The following is a 20,219-nucleotide window of genomic DNA, read 5'->3' as shown; positions in this document are numbered from 1 at the left end:
TTTTTATACTATATATTATGTTATTACAAAATAATTTATTTATTAATTATATTCATTTATGTTATTTTTAACTATTTTATGTACTTTAAATAATTTATTCTAGTCACCTATAATTAGTATATTAATGTATAATAAACTTTAATCATTAATTGGTTTAATTATGCAATTGCTATAATTAATTAAATAATTAGGTTTATTTATTATATTCCCTTATGTTATTTTTTATTTTTTATTAATTTTATATAATTTATTCTAGTCACACGTAATTAGTATATTAATTTATAATGAATTGTAATCATTAATTGGTTAATTATCCAATTGCTATAATTAATTAAACCATTAGGTTTATTTATTATATTCCCTTATATTATTTTTTAATTTTTTTATTAATTTTATATAATTTATTCATGTCACACGTAATTATTGTTTTAATTTATAATAAACTATAATCATTAATTGGTTTAATTATCTACTTGTTATAATTAATTAAACCATTAGGTTTATTTATTATATTCCTTTATGTTATTTTTTATTTTTTATTAATTTTATATAATTTATTGTAATCACACGTAATTATTGTTCTAATTTATAATAAACTATAATCATAAAAGGTTACTCATTCTCTTCTTTATTTAGACACTAGAATTTGTTTTCCAAGCACTAACATTAGAATCTGTTTTCCAACCACTTCAACTGGTCTGCACTAACACCCAAACATGAGTTAGAAGAGGAAACAATTCATCTCACTTCAATTCAATTTTCTACTTCATTTCTATTTCATTGTGGACTAACCCCCCCTAAGAAATTCTTTTCTTGTCACTGTTTATAAGTCAGCATATGCATGCCAACACAAATAAACGAGAATAAGTTGATTTCTAATGACTGGTTCACGAAATGCTACAGGTTTCTACTTCTGATTAGTTTGTATCCAATGAATCATGTTTTGTAGCCTAAAAAAATTACTCAAGATTCAAATGAAAGAATGCCTTCAATTTTGCAACGATGAACCATTGTTCCTCCAAGAATCATGGCGCTAATTATTTCTGCTGCAATACTTTCAAAGAGAACAGCACCTCGAGCTGCACAGTCACCCACATTATCACCAACCTGTTGCAACAACAAGAATTGTCAATATACAGCAACAGATGAATTTCAACATAATAGTAACAAACTATGACCTTAGTGCATCAAGTATTTTTCTTAAGAAATACTTAATTAAATAAAATTTCCATAACACAGAAAATTAAATATTGAAAAAAGAATAGAAAATATACCAAATCCGCAATGACAGCAGGATTACGAGGATCGTCTTCAGGTATTCCCTGCTCCACTTTTCCAACCAGATCAGCTACCACATCAGCTGCTTTAGTGTATATTCCTCCACCCAACTGAGCAAAAAGAGCCACAAATGATGCTCTAAAACCATAGCCAACAAGGAGAAGAGGCACTATAAAAAGCATAACACAAATGTCAATCGAAGATCATGAACAAACAGGCAGAATCATTATTTACTGGCATTTTCAGTAATCGCTAGCACTTCCATGGGAATAACTATGGGTAGAAGAAGCATGCTCATATCCCATAACATTTCATAGCCTGAATGCGTTCTGTTATCCATGATAGAATATGCTTGAATTGACAACAAGATGGGATACGGCTCCGAAAGGGGCCAAATCAAAACAACACAAGAATAAACACCAAGTACATGAATCAAAAGATGCAAAAAGTATCCACAAAGATTGGCACAATACAGAGTTTAGATGTAGGAACAGAATATTTACAGTTAGAGCACAATACAGAGTTTAGGAACAGATAGTTACAGCCAGTGCACAATAAAGAGTTTACATAAAGGAACAGAATGCTTACAATCAGTAACCTTCATTGAGCCTAGTGAATCTACACCCAATAAAACATAAAATGTAGCATAAAGGATTGCCACTCCTATTACAGCCATACCAACAACTACAATAGCTGAGAGACCACCAGCACGTACCGCAACCTGTACATAAAAGGTGCACCTTCGGATGGCATAATGATTGAAATATGATGATTGAACAAGATTCAAGAATACAACAGACAGATAACCTGCAACGCCTCTCTTGCGGTGCGTCTAGCAGCACTTGAAACCCGAACATTTGCACGTACTGAAACCCACATCTCAACATACCCTGCAATACCTGAACAAAGAACCCCTAGAAGAAAAGCAGCTACAGTGATATATGCAGATGTGGCACTGCACAGCATGAAACCATTATTAAAAATGGCTTAAAAAAATGGTTAGAAGGAATTATACAGATTAGCATCAGATCAGGATGGAGAGTCCAAGCAGAGTATAAGAGACCTTCCAATGCCTGATGCTTCCTGCTGGGGAGTCGTACTACGGAACAGATGTATGCAAACGATCACAATGGCAAGCAATACTGCCATCTTAGAAATAGTCCCAAATTGGGTCCCCAAAAAACCTTCAGCCCCATCCCTTATTGCATCTGATATCTACACGAAGGACAATGAGTGCATTCAAGCACAAAATTCTAAAATAAAAACCACATATACTCGAACAATAATGAAATAACAATAATAAAACATACAAAAGAATAACAGAATGTACAAACATAATAATACACATTATTCAAACGTACTCATCAAAAAGAGTTTGTATGGTCCCACAGAATCAGTAACAGCATATGGTGCAAAAGCTATTAGGTAGGACCAGTCTTGAAACAATTCACTACATTGACAGTTATACTAGATCCATAAATATATATGTACAACAGGTTTAGTTATCATCCCCCTAACTACATGAGTTAATTCACTCTGTTTTTTTTTTTTTTTTTTATGATGCTGAGTTTTATTAAGAGAAAGCTCAAACAAGCAGATTACAAGGGGGTAGCCTTCCCAAACAATGAGATATTGCTAGGAGGTTCCGGATTTTGCCAATTTATCAGCCAAAGAATTGTCTGATCTAGGAACGAGGTTCCAATTACAATGAATGGATGACACAATGTCAGCAATACAATCAGTGATAGGCCCCTGGCACAAAGGGGGGGAGCTATCTTTTGAACACCAGTTGATGACAGTCTTTGAGTCTCCTTTAATAAGCAACTTGCCATGGAGAAGTTCTTTGAAGATTTGGAGGCCGAATAGAAGAACACTCACTTCAGCAGTATTTGAATCAACAATACCCACGGGCCCAACATAGGATAGAATAGGGTCTTCATTGCTGTCTCTAAAAACACCTCCTACTCCGGCCGACCCAGGACAACTTAAAATACTGCCATTAAAATTGAGTTTGATACAGTCGCAAGGGGGAGGATCCCAGGGGACCATAGCCGGCGTCCTGCAGGGGCCCGCCATATGCACGATCAAATCCCAATTTTCCCGAAGGGAAACACCCGATAGAGAGGCAAACTCCTTCCTGGTAAGTAGCCAACTCAAGAGAAGGCCCACTACATGAGAAGCCGTATTTTCCGGGGTGCTAGCCTTGGAGTTGAATCTTCGGTTGTTACGCTCGAGCCATAGGTAACATAACTTACCCAACCTAGGAAGGTGGATCCCCATAACCATCTCATAGGGGCTAAAAAGGTCCTGATGTAGCCGCATTTGGAGTCCCATCTTCTGAAAAATCTTCATCCAAACTTGCCAAGAAAAATCACAATGTAATAGAACATGCTGGACAGTCTCGTCGCACATGCCACAAAGGGGACGAGTACGATCGGGAGCTGTGTAGCCTCTACTATGGAGATTGTCAGAGATGATGATTTGTTCCCTGATGGTCATCCACATGAAGAATTTGATTTTACTAGGCACTGAGAACTTCCATGCCAAGTTTGCCTTGTGTTCATGCATGTTGTAATTTTGCTTTCTGATATGAGAGTAATTCACTCTGTTAACACTTCCTTCATCAATTCCCCATCAGTTTGGCAAGGAGACTAACTGGTAGCTCAAGACTACTACAATAAACTAGCTCATGTCCACTAGTTGAGGGGACATTCTCCTTTGTCCCTCATTTTATTCATTCAGTAAATGGTCCATCTCCCAATATTAGTGAATCGTCTACAGGAACTTTCTAAGTGGATTCAATTAGCCCCAAAATGTATATAAATTGCCCTTTAGTCTATAATAAGTGGAAATTTTTGGTTGCTCGCTCTCTTTATAGATATTGAGAAGCAAATCACCATGAAGAGTATTGTAAGTCCCTTTGAATTTAGGATTTCGGTTGGTGATAAACTTGGAAGTCTCTTCCTTTGGCTGGTCAAATGAGCCCTTTCAGGAGCCCCTCTTTCCATGCTTTCGTTGGAGGGAGGTATACTTTATAAGAGAACAGAAGCTTTGGGAATGTGACATCTTGGTATGAATGTAACAATTCACATCTTGGGCTATAAAGAACTTGGTCTCGTCCTCAGGCATCACAAAACTGTACTCTGAGAAACAACAATGCAAAAGCAAAATCCCTAGAGAAAAAGAGAGATTCAAGATCAGTTGTCTCCACGATCTGTTTTTATTTTCTTTCAGCTCTTGCACTTCATCTACATTATTCATAATGTTGTCTCTAAAATTTGAATAAATGGGAGATTGGACATTTCAAAGTTTGAGATCTTTTTTTTTTTTTGAAGAGAGTGTATATTGATAAAAAAAGGAAAACGAACAAACAAACCTAGGTCCGGGGGCCTACCTCCACAACAAGGCATTGGAGTGAAATGCCCGCCTTGGCCTGGGCGTCTGCCAAGTGATTAGTAGAGTGGGGAATGTGTTTCCAATTACAGTTTAAAATAGAAAATAAATTACATAATTCCAAAAACATATCTCAGTGATGCCACGGGGGCCTGATGGAATTTGTGCGCCAGCTGATGACCACCTTTGAGTTGCCTTCAATGCAGAGAGGACCCGAGAGGTGACTTGAGAAGATTTTGACACCACATAACAAACCCGAATGTTCCGCTTTTGTAGAGTCAGAGTTGCGAAGGGGGCCTGCTTAGGAGAAGAGGAGGTCGCCATTTGCATCGTGGATAATACCACCGAAACCTGCTGGACTCGGGCAACTGAGAGTAGGGGTGGCTTCGAACCGAGCCGGCTCTCGAGCGGCTCGTGTTTGGCTCGGTTCGACTCGTTATATTTTGAGCTCGAGCCAAACTCGAACTCAAAAATGGGCTCCTTTAGGTTAACGAGCCGAACTCGAACAGAGCCAGGTTTGGCTCGTCGGCTCGCGAGCCGACTCGTTAATTTAACGAGCGGCGGGATCGGGGGTCTCTCTCGCCCTCGCTCTCTTCTCTCCCGAAAAAAAAAATTTCGGTCTCTCTCCCACCCTCGCTCTCTTCTCTCCTGAAATTTTTTTTTCGGTCTCTCTCCCGCCCTCACTCTCTTCTCTCCCGAAATTTTTTTTCAGTCTCTCTGTTGCCCTCGCTCTCTTCGTCTCCTCCTTCCCTTCTCTCTTTTTCCTCCAAAATTCCCTCTCTCGGCCTCCATCTCCCTTCTCCCTCTCGCCGCTGCCGCACCTAATCCTTCCCCCCGCTCATCGCCTTCTCTGCCTCTCATCATCGTCATCGTCGACTCCCGTAGCGTCGCTCTCACCTTGTCGTACCCCAACTAGAGCGGCTGCTCTGGACCTCTCCCGTCGTCGTCACCCCCTACCACCGCCTACTGTCGCCGTCAAATCAGTCTGCCACCGCTCTCGCCGGAACGGGAACCCCCGGATACCTAAAGTTGGGAGAAAGGGGGGGAAATTATTTTCCCCCTTCAACGCTCCGTCCCACACAGCGTGCGAACTCGCACGTGCAGTTCACACATGCGAGTTTCGCACGTGTGGTTTTTATAAAAAAAAAAAAAAAAACTTGCAAATCCTATTCTCAGCCTGTTTTTCTTCTGGCAATAATACGTAAAAATATAATATGTTAAAGTTAGCATTTGATCAAATTTTTTTGTTTATTTTTTTATTTTTTATAATTAATCTTGTACACACTTAATTGGCTCACGTAATTATTGTATTAATGTATAATAAACAGCAATCAATAAATAATATAATATCTAATTTAATTAATTAATATATTATTTATACATTAAATTACTTATTTGTGTTGTAATCATGTTTGTTTTATCTAATTTGGGATTTAAATATTATGTTTTAATTAAGTATACTATTATAAGTTACTCATTTTCTTGTTTTTTATATTTTTCTTATTTTGGGGCACTAACACTGGAAACTGTTTTCCAATGTATATGAACTTGTCCACACTAACACCAAGTTTGAAATTGAATTTCCTGTAGAGGAATTAAATGAATCTGAAGCAGGAGATGAAGATGAACTTCAAATTTTAAGTTTGTTGACTAACCCCCCTTATAATTCTCATATCCACAGTAACTTTGGAGTCATTATTTAGTGCCGGTGGTAGAGTAATAGACTCGTATAGTTCTTCCTTGGTACCAAATACATTTCAAACTTTGATTTGTGGCACTGGTTGGGTTCGGACTCTTCACAGTATAAAGAAAAATCAAAAGGTGAATTTCTTTGATTAATTATTTATTACAATATTTTTTATTTTTATTTATTAAAATTTTGTTTTATGATTACAACCTGAGAAGAAGAGTGTAAAGATAATGCTTCCAGCTACATGATTTTTCATGTTTTTCTCATCATGGTAATTTTAATATTTTTAATGACATTAAGTAACTACTAGTGGAAGAGTATTTTTTTATCTGACAATAACTAATTTTATTTTTTTGTTTTTGTCATAGGTGGAGATTTTGCTCAAGCAAGGACGTATATTATTTTCTAACATAAAGAGAAATAACTATAGTTTTTAAATTTATAATGGATTTATAGTTTTTATTTGGGTGATTGTAAATTGATAGTGATATTTCATTTAATTTTCTTGTGTTTGATTATTGTATGAAATTTATTTATAATATTATGTAGTGTATGGAGTGTTTAGACTATTTTATGGAATGTATAAACAATTTATTGAAGTGTTTATGGAATATATAAATAATTTTATGGAGTATTTATGCAGGTATTATGTATGTTGATTATGCCCAATTTTATATAGAGATCATGTCGAATTTTATACAGGTATTATATATATAGATTATGCTTAATTTTAAGTATGTTCAATCTTATACATGTATTATATATATAGGTTATGCCCAATTTTATGTAAAATATATGCATAATTTTATATATATTTTATTTGGTATATATTTTTTGAAAAGTTTTAAATATATGTCGAGGCTCGAGTTCGGCTCGAAGCTCGACTCGAACTCGGTGGGCTCGAGCTCGATAACAATTTTAGACTCGAGATGAAGCTCGGCTAGAAGCTCGGCTCGAACATAGGCAAGTTCGGGCTCGGCTCGGCTCAATGCCACCCCTAACTGAGAGCACTACCATCAAAATTAAGCTTAAAGTGGCCGATCGAAGGTGGGGTCCATATGGCCATGATCAGGGGGCGAGAGGGTTGGGAGAGACCAGCGATTATCTACCAGTTATCCCCTGAAGTTGTTGTCACTGAAACTTCTGAATTCTTTTCTGTTGAGGAGCCAAGTAGTTACTTGGCCAGCGATTTGTTCTGTCAAAACCTTGATAGGGGAAGATTTGAATTTGAATTTCCTCCTATTACGTTCTTTCCAAAGAGCGCAAACAATATGGCCCATACAACATGATATAATCATTTTTTCCTGATTTTTGATGAGGTGCATTTCCAATATAGCATTTTTACTGCCCTTTTGAATTTGGGAAGTAAACTGATAATTTTTTTCTAAACAGAAGAGAGCGAATAGAATCGACCCCCCTCAGTCCACCATCCAGAGTGATGATTTGCTTTTGCTGCAACGAGAGCTCTCCAAATTAAAGCAAGATGGAGATTGATTTTCCAGATCCACTTAAGGAGAAGAGCAGAGTTTGTGGCGGTGGTATCCTTAATACCCAACCTACCAAAGGACTTTGGTTTACAGACCTTCTCCCATTTAATAAGATGATATTTTTTCCCCATTTAGCCATCCCCAAAGGAATCTTTGTTTTTTTTTTTTTTTTTGAAATGTCTGTTTCTGACTGAAGCGGGGCACCAAACACATGGATAAAAAAAAGTTAGTGATTCCATGTAAACAGGATTTGCTCAGAACAACTTTTCCCGCCTTTGAGAGGAATTTCCCCCTCCAGGAAGCCAAGCGCCCTTCCAAGCGCTCAATGACAGGGTGACAAGAAGCCTTGGAGGGGAGCTAAGGGGTCAGGGGGAGCTCCAAATAAGTTCCAACAGACATTGCAATCTTGCACCCCAGATAGCTAGCCATTGAACCGAGCAAATCTGGCTCTATGTTGTACCCCGAAATGGAGGATTTCCCCCAGCTGATTTTTTGCCCAGATGAGATTTCAAATAAGCCGAGGAGGGCACTTAAGTTGTGAATTTGGCTGAGGGAGCCATCATAGAAAATGCTTGTGTCATCCGCATATTGAAGGAGGTCAACGTCAAGAGCTAGATCAGGGAAGATAGGCCTGAGCCAACCTGCCATTTTAGCTAGCCTGACCATGGCAGCCAAATGCTCCCCAATGAGAGTGAACAAAAAAGGGGGATAGAGGATCCCCCTACCTGATACCCCTAGAGCCTTCGAAAAACCCACAAGGCTTACCATTAACAAGAACAGAGTAAGAGGCATTAGAAATGCAGCTTCTCATCCAGAATCTCCAGCGAGTAAGGAAGCCCATCACACCAAAAAGGTGGTCGACGAGCTTCCAACCTTCTCGAAATCTAATTTAATAACCACCCGTGGGTGGTTCAATTTTTTGAGGGAGTGGAGAATTTCATGAGCTGCCATGGTCGAGTCTAGGATGTTTCAGCCTGCAGTAAAAGCACTTTAGCAAGGGCTGATGATGCTGGGGACAACAGATTTAAGGCGCTTAGCAAGGATGCGGGCTAGAATTTTGTAAGAGCTTGTGGTTAGACTGATGGGTCTATAGTCTTAAGCAAGGGCAATGTTGGATTTTTTTGGGATAAGGGCAATGAAGGAGGCGCCAATGGAACTGTGGGTGATTCCCACTTGATGGAAATTGCTGACAAATGTGCGCACATCTTTTTGATAATGTCCCAGGACTTCCGGTAGAATTCGACATTGAAGCCATCTGGCCCAGGGGCCCTATCCGTTGGCATTTCGAGAGCCGCCTCATCAATTTCTTCCGGGGTGAAAGGTCTCTCTAGTTGAGCAGCATCATACACAGAGATACTGCGGAAATCGATTTGGTCGAGGATAGGGTGGTTGAAACTCTCCTCAGTATATAGACCTGATAAAAACTTCACAAACTCATTAGCAATGGAGACTCTATCCGTAATCTCCTCTCCCTCGATGAGAAGGGAGGATATACGGTTAGTTCTCCTACGGCCTAAGGCAATGGCATGGAAGAATTTTGTATTGCCATCCCTGTCATTCAGCCAGCGGAATCTGGCCCGCTGCTTCCAGTGAGTGGTTTTAACTTTTTAGGATTTTAGAAAGATCAGCATTCAAGTTATTCCTACAAATGAGCTCAGGAGAAGAAGGAAACTTTTGCTCCTCGAGTAGATCCAGCTCAAAAAGGCAGAGTCGGATGGAGTTTTTTGCAGATGCAGCAGCAGCATTGAGGTAGATATTGTATACTTTTTGAGAACTGAAAGAACAGAAAAATGATTCTCCAGATATATTGAACAGACAAATAACGGAATACGCACCTCATACAGGAGATTGAAATGACAACTTTAGTAAGATCAACAAAGGTAAACTGCAGTAGAACAAGATGAAGAGAGACAAAGGATACAGCAGCTAACAAAGACGCAGGAAAAAAAAAAAAACTAAGGCAACAGCTGGACAATGTTTTACCCAGAATGAATTAGTCAAAAACTCCTGATGTTTAAAATATGGTTATGGTCCCAATGTTCTGGAATCTTTTATGAAGATAGAGCATCCAGAAGGTCAATGCTATTTTGGTATTTGATATTTAATACATTATTATTTTAACTTGAATAATGCACTGTTGACTTTGTAATCATCAAAACTTATTTTTTATCGTTTTAGAAGCAAAGTGCGCAATATAATCAACAGTAAGGACAAATGAAGGGGAAATTTAATGAAGAATATTAAACCTTTCAAATCAAAATGATCAACTTTTAACTTTTTGAGTTATGCCCAATTAAGAGGATGATCTAATTTATAAAGAAATAAAAAGAGAATTAATTAAAGAGAGAACTGAAACCATATTAGTCATTACAAAGAAGTCAAAGTTTTCTTTTTTGGAAATGACAAGAATTTTATTAAAATTGGGAAAAAGAAGTACATAGAAGGTCCTTAAAGAAACCTAAGCCATAAAAAATGAAAAGAAAAAAAAGAATACAATCTGTGAACATTGAATGAGAAGAAATTCCCTTTCATAATACTGCAAGGAAACAACATGAGGTAAAGTAAGTCGTTGAATCAGTCCACTAATTTCAAGAGAACAAACATTTGCTATTTGGTGAAAGCTTTGCCTAAAATTAGCATTCAAAAACTTATAATTTTGGTGAGAACTTAAAATATGAAACCATAACACCACTAAAGCTTTAAATTCCCAAAAGGCGTGTCTCAGTCCACAGAGAACTCTATTTTAGCCACGAATCAACCTCTTTTTTGCACATTACTAAATGAATCAGGGCATCACAAAATGCACAAATACTTACATACAGGACAAAAGATAGAATGAATAACTAGACCTAATATTAAAAAAGCAGAAAAAAAATCTTTAGGAGTAAGTCAAACAGAGGAGAAACAGAAGAGAACCTTGACCACAGAGAGATGTTGATTACCTGGACCATCTCCGGAGGCCCCTCATCCTTTGCCAGCACCCACTTGGTAAGATATAATGAGAAAAGAAAACTGAGGATGCAGATGCACAAAAAAAATACAATGCTAGGGGAAGTACTTGCAGCAATGTAAAACACAGCTCCAAGGCCCAAGAGCAAGAGAACCAACAACACTCGCACATTTATTCCCATAAAAATTTGAAATATCTGCATTAAATAAGTAATGAATAGCAACCTCTTTTGTAAGAAAATAATGAAAGCAACTTTTTTTATGTAAGAGTAACCATATCTTCTGAAATATATAAAATAGCTCTATACAGGTAGTATAGTCAAGATGGCTACAGGTGATTCCTTTGAAGAAATCACATATCAGTTGACATGATCTTAACCTTTTGCTCAGAACAAGAGATCCAGATGGAGAACTAACATCTAGTTAGCATTATAAAGCCTATAATTAGTAAGCAATAATCACATCAATTCAATCTAATTTACACCATCCCTGCAAACCACACTGTCATTCCCCCCTCTCATCCCCAAGCTCCACAGTCAACAACACCCCCACCTCCCTCCCACCCCCCCAGAAACTCCCTGAGCCAGTGCCTACTCCCCTCCAAACACTCAAAAAATTCCCCAAAAATCATCAGCCTACCCTCAAATCTACTTCGTGACAGGTGTCTTGTGCTCTCGTGCTCGATCGTCATCCACACCAGTCCCCAAATCGAAAAATCCAACATCTTCCAATGGCTGAGGACTGAATTAAGCCTCCCATATACCCCCAGAATTTCGTATCTGAGCTCCCAAACCTGGCTCGTCCATTTCTGCACCCAACTGGAGACGGCGGCGGCCCTAGCCCTCTCGCCTCCATTTCTAATCCCACTTCTAACGAGCCATCTCAAGATGTGCTCCCCCAGACTGCCAGTTCACTGAGAACAGCACATTCTCATTCCACTCCGCTCTAGAAATTGCGGTGCAACCCTGGCACGATCAGTGATGCTGCCTCCACAGGCCCTCCGGCATGCCTATCTCCTTGCCTGCCAAACTCACCAAACTCACCTCCTTTATCCCTCACCCTTCCCAACCTCCCCCCGAAATTAACCCTTCAGATTTCCAGCAGCCTCCTGTCAGCCCCTAGCTTCCACCAACCGACACCCACCCCATCTTTACTCTGGAAAAAAACCCCCCTAGCCACCTACCAGCGCCAAAACAGAGGCCAGCCTTGGCAATTGCTTCACAAGGAGCCTAGTGCACAAACCCGCTTCCCCCGTGATCCAGCAACTGGCCTATTTATATTTCCGGAGACAGGTGAAAGATCCCAACGTTTTGTGGAGACGTTGCAGTCCGAGGAGCACAAGTTCGACCCAGAAACTTGGACGCAGATGGTGGAATTAGCTAGTGATGGGCACTGTTTTCTGGGGGCCTCTTCTTGGGGACAACCATCCCTTTAAAAAGTCGAAGAAAAAACAGGAATGATTAATGATTGTACTCTCGTGGAACGTTCGTGGGATTGGTTCATGATGACGCCGCGCATCCATTTGGAGCCTCCGTGCCTCTACCAAGTCCTACATTGTTGTGCTTCAAGAGACCAAGGTTGCTTCTCTCCCCCTCAATTTTGTTTGTTGTGCTTCAAGAGACCAAGGTTGCTTCTCTCCCCCTCAATTTTGTTCGAGACATTTAGCCTCTGAAGGAGCCCAACTGGATTACTGTTGATGAACGTAAGCTCTGCAGGAGGCATCCTCCTTATCTAGGACACTGGCACTATAGAGGTGATGGACAGTTTTTAGGGTAGCTACTCTCTTAGTGTCAAGCTGTGGGACAAGTGTTTGAGCAACACTTGGTGTCTTGTAGGGGTCTAAGGGCCTACTAGACACAACAAGAGTCACCTCTTTTGGGACAACCTACTCTCGGTCTATCAGAGATGGCCAATTCCTTTGATGCTTGCCTGGGATTTTAACGTGACTCAGTTTTGCCATGAGAGGTCTCTGCCGTCTCGGAGGATCACTACCTCCATGACACTCTTTGCCGATTTCGTTGGGTGCTGGGATCTTGATGAAATTGCCTTATCCGAGAAGACTTTCACTTAGTCCAATGGTAAACAACCCCTTGTCATGTCAAAGCTTGACGAATTCCTCGCCAACGAGGATTGGCTTTGGCTCTACAATAATGCAACTAGCAAAGTTCTTTGGATCACTGACCGATCATGGTGGATACTCACTTCAACAGTTGGGGCCCCCCTCCCTTCAGATTCCACAATGCTTGGCTTAAAGACTCCACCTTTGATTCTTCTGTCCAATCCTTTTAGAAGAAGATTGTTGTTGTCGGCCCGAGTGGGTGGGCCCTCCCGGTGAAACTCAAGCTTCTCAAGCCCTTTTGTGCTCATGGTCGTTGGAGTGCCAGTCCTCCTGTTCAACTAAAAAAAGCCTTTGTCCTTTCCCAGGTAGTTACCCTTGACTCAGATGAGGAGTCCAGATGCCTGACCACCGCTGAAACGGCTCAATGATATGTCCTTCAAGGTCAATTGCAAGCTTTCACTCATAGCGATCTCGTGCACTGGAAGTAGCGCACCCGTTTCAAGTGGTTCTTAAAGGGGGATGCAAACACAAAACTCTTCCATGTTGTTGCCACAACCAGGAGAAGAGCCAACCGGATAACCTTGCTCTGCATCAATGGCGAGGTTACCTCGGACCGGTCTCTTATTTCTAACACTTTGGTGAGCTTTTTTGCAGGTCTCTATACAAAATGCCAGCCACTTCGACCTTTCTTCCAAAGTGTAAATATTTTGGCTATCCTTACAGCGGCCACGAATCTTATTGAGCTTCCCTTCTCCAACTGAGAAATTGAGAAAGGTACTACAGACCTCCCTTTAGACCGAGCCCCAGGTCCGAATGGTTTCAATGGTGAATTTTACCGCCATTGTTGGTCCTTCATTGGTGAAGACATTACTCACATGGTCTATTCATTCTACCACTGTGGAATCGCTTTCAAGAGTATAAGGGTTTCTCTCATTACCCTTATTCCCAAGAAAGATGGGGTAGAGCTACCTTCGACTTTCGGCCTATTAGCCTCACCACCAGCACTTATAAGGTGATTGCTCGTCTTCTTGCCAATTGTCTCCGAGCGGTGCTTTCAGTTGTCATCCATCAGGGACAGAGTGCTTTCATCAAAGGGAGGAATATTCTGAACTCGGCAATGGCTTGTCATGAACTCCTTCACCACTTCAAGACTTTGAAACTCCCTAGGTTTATCCTCAAACAAAACTTTGAGAAGGCCTTTGACAAAGTTAATTGGAAGTTGTTGGATACTCTTTTGGGGAAAATGGGGTTCGGTGACAAATGGTGTTTCTGGAAACAAAACTGCATCTCCTCGGCCAGCTATTCAGTACTTTTTAATGGGACAGTATGTGGCTACTTGAAGGAAATTCGTGGCATCTGTCAAGGAGACCTCTTGTCCCCATTGCTCTTCAACGTAGTGGCTGAATATCCCTCCTTGATTTACTCAGCAAAAGGTTTGGGGTGGCTCCTCCCTACGGTTGACTTTGAGGAGTTTGATATTCCGATTCTTCATTTTGCGGACGACACCATCTGCTTTGCTGTGGGCACCATGGACCATAAAAAAGTTGAGGGCTATCCTTGGTCTCTTCGAGTTGGCTTCGGGGCAGAATATTAACAGGAATAAAACCACTCTTCTTGGGTACAATATTGATGATGCAGTTCTTCGGAATATGGCCGATTTCTTGGGATACGCTCTTGATAGCATGCCAACCACATACTTGGGACTTCCTCTTTTTGATTCTTGCCCCATGCCTACACTTCGGTCCCCCCCTTATTGAGAAGTTCGAGAAGAGGCTTGCCACTTGGCAGGGCAAGTTCCTACCCACCACAGGAAGACTTACTCTGTTAAAGTCATGCTTGGTAGGTAGGGGTGGCTTCGAACCGAGCCGGCTCGCGAGTGGCTCGAGTTCGGCTCAGTTCGATTCGTTATCTCTCGAGTTTGATCTCCGAAATCGGCTCGTTTAAATTAATGAGCCGAGCTTGACTGAAGGCAGGTTCGGTTGGTCGGCTCGCGAGCCAGCTCGAAGTGAGTCAGGATCGGTATCGGATCGGGATCGAGAACGGGGGATCAGGAGCGGAAGCGAGGGGGGAAAATTTTTTTCCTCCCCTCGTCACCGCCGAGCCCCTCCCGTCGGTTGTTGTCGCCGCCTATACCGCGTTGACAGCTGCTCGCCGGCCGCCTCAGTGGCCGTCCGTTCGATTTCTTCCTCTCCTCGTCGTCGCCTCTATTTCCGTTGCGGCCATTTCTGTTGCCGCCGCCTCAGTCGCAATCGTCATCCCCGACGACAGGTCCTCCCCGGCGCCGTAACCCTCTTCCCTCCTCCTCGTCTCGGCAGAAAACCAGAACCAGGGGAGAAATAATCTCCCCCCTCCCCCGCGCGAAAATGATTTCACACGTGCGAGATCATAAAGTAAAAAAAAAAAAAAAATCCTTAAACTCTCTTTCTTCATAGCTTTTGAAAAAAATTAAAAATAAATTTTATAGAAATAAGTTTCTATGAACTATTAGTGTCTCATGTTTTTTTTAAATATTTTTCTAATTGAAAAATCTTATTAAAAATCATATAATTTTCTAAGTAAGATTTTCCTACCGAGATGGGGTAGAAAATTGTATAAAAAAATTTTGAATAAATATTTATGCAGTAATACTTTTAGCATGAAGCAATTTTCATTGCAATTTTGTGTTTGACATTTTATTTGATTAAAAATTTATCGATAAGTATAATAATATATTAGATTGATTATTAATTTTTATTTATTTCCCTAGAAGATGCAATAAAAGGTCCATTTAACTTTCCTAAGAAAATTTTAAAATATTTCTTATAATTTTCTGATAAGTCACTAATAGTAATAGGATTTTATTTAAAGTTTTTTCGGGAATATCTATCATAGGAAAAATATTTCTAGTTTTTCCTATACTATAAATTTTCATCTAGGGGCACTAAGGAGGCCATAGTAAATTTATGGCCAGCTTCAAAAATTAAAAAACAAGCTAGACAACAATTGTGAGAAAAAAAGATTAATATTGGTGCATTTTAATCTATTATTGAAATTCAATCGTGAACTTCCCCTATCATTCTTTTTTTTAAATGTATGCATAATTTTATATATAATTTATTCAAAACCTCCTCTACGTGCGAGATCATAAACAAGGAAAAAAAAACTCTTTGTCCCTTCCTCATGACTCTTGAAGAGTTGAAAAGATATTTTAGTAGAAATACGTTTCTATAGACTATTAGTGGTTTTTTCAATAAATGTAGAAAAAACTTTTTTAGTAGAAATATAGGGACCATTAGTGCCTCATGTTTTTTGAAAATATTTTTCTAATTATAAATTCTTGTTAAAAAATCATATAATTTCTAAGTACGATTTTCTTGCCAAGATGGGTTAGAAAACCGTATAGAAAAATTTTGAATAAGTATTTGACAGTTGATGATATAATACTTTTAGCATGAGGCAATTTTCATAGCAATTTTGTGTTTGACATTTTATTTGATTAAAAATTTATCGATAAGTATAATAATATATTAGATTAATTATTAATTTTTATTTATTTCCTTAGAAAAGGCAATAAGAGGTCCATTTAACTTTGCTAAGAAAAATTTAAAATATTTCTTGTAATTTTCTAGTAAGTCTCTAATACTAATATGATTTTATGTAAAGGATTTATAGTTTTATTTGGGTGATTGTAAATTGGTAGTGATATTTCATTTAATTTTGTTGTGTTTGATTATTGTATGGAGTTTATTCATAATGTTATGCAATGTATGGAGTGTTTAGACTATTTTATGGAGTGTATGGAGTGTATAAACAATTTCATGGAGTATTTATGGAATGTATAGACAATTTTATGGAGTGTTTATGGAGCGTTTATGCAGGTATTATGTATATAGATTATGCCCAATTTTAAGTAGAGGTCATACCGAATTTTATATAAGTATTATATACATAGATTGTGCTCAATTTTAAGTAGAGATCATGCCCAATCTTATACATGTATTATATGTATAGGTTATGCCCAATTTTTGTGTAAAATATATGCATAATTTTATATATAATTTATTTTATATATATTTTTTGAAAAAATTTAAATGTATGTTGAAGCTCGAGCTCGGCTCGAACTCGGTTAAAATTTTTGGGCTCGAGCTCGATAACAATTTTAGGCTCGAGACAAGGTTCGGCTCGAAATATTTAAATCAAACTCGGCTCGAACATAAGCAGGTTCGGGCTCGGCTCGGCTCGATGCCACCCCTATTAGCAGGGCTGCCCAACTATCTTTTGTCCTTCGTTCATTGTCTGTCCTCGGTGAGTTCTAAGATTGATGTTATCCATTAGCGCTTTCTCTGGAGAGGTTTCGAAGACACTTTCAGATATCATTTGGTTAGTTGGAAGGAGAGTTGTCTATCTCGGATCTAGGGTGGTCAGGGCATCCGGCCTACAAAGGTCATGAACTGTGCCCTCCTCCTTAAGTGGATCTGGAATCTCAATTCCAATCATAACGGTTTGTGGAGAAATATGGTGAGATTCTCTCTTCAGCTCTTGGGCCACTGGTGGAGAGAGGGAGGTGCTCCTCGCCGCTTATCCCATACATGAAAATTTGTCTACAAGTTGTTCCCACTTTCAAGGTCGCGACTTCCTTCTATACTAGGAATGGGAGGACTCTTCTCTTTTGGACCGATGAGTGGTGCGGCCCCTACCCCCTTATAGAGGATTACCTGGGACTATCTAAGATTGCTATGGATTCATCTTGTTCGGTGGCTGAATCATGGAGCAATTAGTATTGGAGTATTTTCTTCCGTTGTGGTTTGAATGATGAAGAAGTTGTAGCCTTCTACTCGCTTCTATCCAACCTCAAAATTACCATCATTCGGGACCTGATGCAAGATAAGTTGATCTATAACCTAGCATCAACGGTATCTTCTCGGTTGTCTCAAACATGCCTGAGCACAAGGCCAATCTTGCCTAGAAGCTCTCTGCGCCTAGAAAGATAAAAAAAAATTCATATGGACAACCATTAGGGAGCAAATCCTCAGTGCAGACAATCTCCACAAGCGAGGCTTTACCGCCCCTGAGAGCACCTGCCCTCTCTGTGGCGTTTGTGAGGAATTCGTTCAGCATGTTCTCCTTCACTGTTGTTACTCTTGGAGAATTTGAATGGTGATCTTCCATAAAGTTGACATTCAAGTGGGCCTTTATTAGGACCTCTTCAACACTTTCCAGATGGTGTTGGGGACTCGTCTGCCTAGAATTAGCAAACTGCTTCTCTCTGCATGCCTTGCCCACATCCCATGGTGTCTTTGGCATGAGCGAAACAAGCGACGATTCAACCTCAAATTCAGCAACGTGGAAAGCACTGTCTCTTGCGTCATGGGTATGATCTCTAGCTGGCTACACATCAGGAAGGAATTTGCCTCCCAAGCAGGTATATCCCTTCGCTGGAATTGGAGTCTTCTGGCTCATATGGCGGGTCCCCAAAAGGTGCCTACCATGGCAGAATGAGAGCCTCCCCTAAGCAACTGCATCAAGTGAAATTTTGACAGGAGTGCTATGAGGTGCCCGACGGGTGTGGGAGTCTTCAGATATCACAGAGGAGAGACCATTTTTTCCTATGCAGGGTCGGTTGGTATTGCCGACTCCTACATTGCTGAGTGACTGCCCTTCTCCATGGGTTAAAAAATTTTAAGGACCGTCTTCATGGAGAGCCGCTTATTGAAGGGGATTCCAAAGTTATCATTAGTCGGTGCTCTAGCATGGCCTCCCCCCCTTGGCGTCATTGGCCCACCATTTCTTCTATTTCGAACATTGTATCTTCTATTTCTTGTACATGGAATCATATTCCTAGATCAACCAATTCTTCGGGTGATAGATTAGCTAAAATTGGAACATCCCTACAATCTCTCATTGTCCGGGACGGTTCCCTCTCCTAGTAATTTTGCTCTTTGGAGCCTTTTAATATAACACAGCACTATTTAAAAAAAAAAAAAAAAGGTTTTAGGTACCCATAGTCACACTATTTATATATGCCTACAGCTTCCTCATATGAGAAAGCAATTCTTACCCATAAACAGCTAAATTGTGATTGATTGACAGCTTGTCTTTCTGTCAAGCTTAAATCAAATAAAAATGATAATCACAATTAAGACCAATTCCTTTGGGAGCTTTCTTAATTGAATTTTCTTTTTTTTTTCTTTTCTTTTTTCCTAAAGAGTCTTTTTTCACAGTTAGCAAACCAAAAAAAGAACTTTCTCATTCAACTATTTGATTTACTTTCTTTTTCTCATTGCTCACAAAAACAAATATTTATTTGATATACTTCTCATATTATGTTATACAAGTTATGCCCTGAGTGCAAGGAGAGTCTTCATCAGATCAGGCAATATTTTGATATGCTTTTTTGCACATGTCATATAAACTAACTCTTGTGATGACAAAGACATTTGCAGAACCAAAAAGAAAAACATGCACACTGTGCCTCCCTCCTTACACACATATAAAGGAAGAATGTAAATTGTAGCCAATACCACAAAAGGAGCATAAGGATTACTCTTCATGTTTGGGAAAGTCCTGGGTTTGTCAGGATAAGATCCCATAAGAAGACTCCCACTCTCCATGTCCTCGTCCATTACAACAGCATGAGATGAATTCACCATTCGGGCAAAACAGGGAACAGGGCGTGCTCCCCACCCTGGGGCAAATCACCCCCTGAGCGTGGTCGCTGAATTTTGACTTTTTTTAATTTGAACAGCAAAGCATAGAAACCAACACCTCTTTGGCACCCCTGTTTGTACTAAACCTTCCTAGAAATTCTCTTTGCTGAATAAGAAAGTCTTATACACAGGAAGTCAAATTGATTGTGTCTGCATATCCCTGGCAAGAATGTTAAGACCATGCTATTAGCACCACAATCAAATACAAAAGTTAACCACAATGCCCAAAGTGTGATTCAATTAGATGCCAAGGATGAGTAGATAGTGCGAGAGAAGTAATCAGCAAAGATAATAATCAAATGCTTGTCTAGTACACATATAAACAGAAAGCACAACAAGTAATGATACAGGAAAAATACAAACAAGTGAAGGTTAATGTCACCTGATAGCAACTGACAACAATAAAAGCAGGTAAAGGTTCTCATGTTGAATTAAGAGAACAACACCAAATAGATGGAAGTAATGAAAGAAAAAAAAGGTTCAATAGACTTTGAGTTAAGAAAAAGAGGATCAAATAGATGGATGAAACTAAAGAGAAAAATAAGGACATTAAACTATAAAGCACTATGGCAAAAAAAAAAAAAAAAAAAAAAAAATAGAGCAGCAATGCTGTTGTCTAATCAAGCTACTACGAACACTATCAGGAGAATAGGAAAAAAAGAAAAGCCAGACCAGCT

General features: G+C 39.5%; 1 protein-coding gene across 1 annotated transcript; it reads right to left on the bottom strand.

Moving 5' to 3' along the window:
- Positions 1 to 839: 839 nt before the first annotated feature.
- On the bottom strand, positions 840 to 19,600 carry LOC137937853 (pyrophosphate-energized membrane proton pump 2-like). The gene is made up of 7 exons (XM_068783036.1): positions 19,360 to 19,600; positions 10,791 to 10,994; positions 2,342 to 2,493; positions 2,086 to 2,233; positions 1,867 to 1,999; positions 1,275 to 1,447; positions 840 to 1,107 (listed from the first exon to the last, which is right to left on the bottom strand). Exons 1-7 carry the CDS (start codon positions 19,483 to 19,485, stop codon positions 964 to 966), a joined length of 1,080 nt encoding a protein of 359 aa, XP_068639137.1. The 5' UTR covers positions 19,486 to 19,600; the 3' UTR covers positions 840 to 963.
- Positions 19,601 to 20,219: the final 619 nt, after the last annotated feature.

The sequence above is a fragment of the Aristolochia californica genome, unplaced genomic scaffold (assembly GCF_029961685.1).
Source record: "Aristolochia californica isolate CCGP_79_NKW_82.1479 unplaced genomic scaffold, dmAriCali1.0.hap1 SCAF_7, whole genome shotgun sequence".
NCBI classification, from domain to species: Eukaryota; Viridiplantae; Streptophyta; class Magnoliopsida; order Piperales; family Aristolochiaceae; genus Aristolochia; species Aristolochia californica.
The sequence above is the reverse complement of the archived record's forward strand: the minus strand, read 5'-3'. Positions and strand labels throughout refer to the sequence as shown.

What these genes read in the sequence shown, in the direction of transcription:
- LOC137937853 (XM_068783036.1), bottom strand. Translation starts at nt 19,485, where the DNA reads ATGGTGAATTCATCTCATGCTGTTGTAATGGACGAGGACATGGAGAGT. An exon ending in GGCCTCCGGAGATGGTCCAG is followed by an intron (nt 2,494 to 10,790) that starts GTAATCAACATC and finishes TCCTTCGTGTAG; the next exon opens with ATATCAGATGCAATAAGGGA. An exon ending in CCGCAAGAGAGGCGTTGCAG is followed by an intron (nt 2,000 to 2,085) that starts GTTATCTGTCTG and finishes TTTTATGTACAG; the next exon opens with GTTGCGGTACGTGCTGGTGG.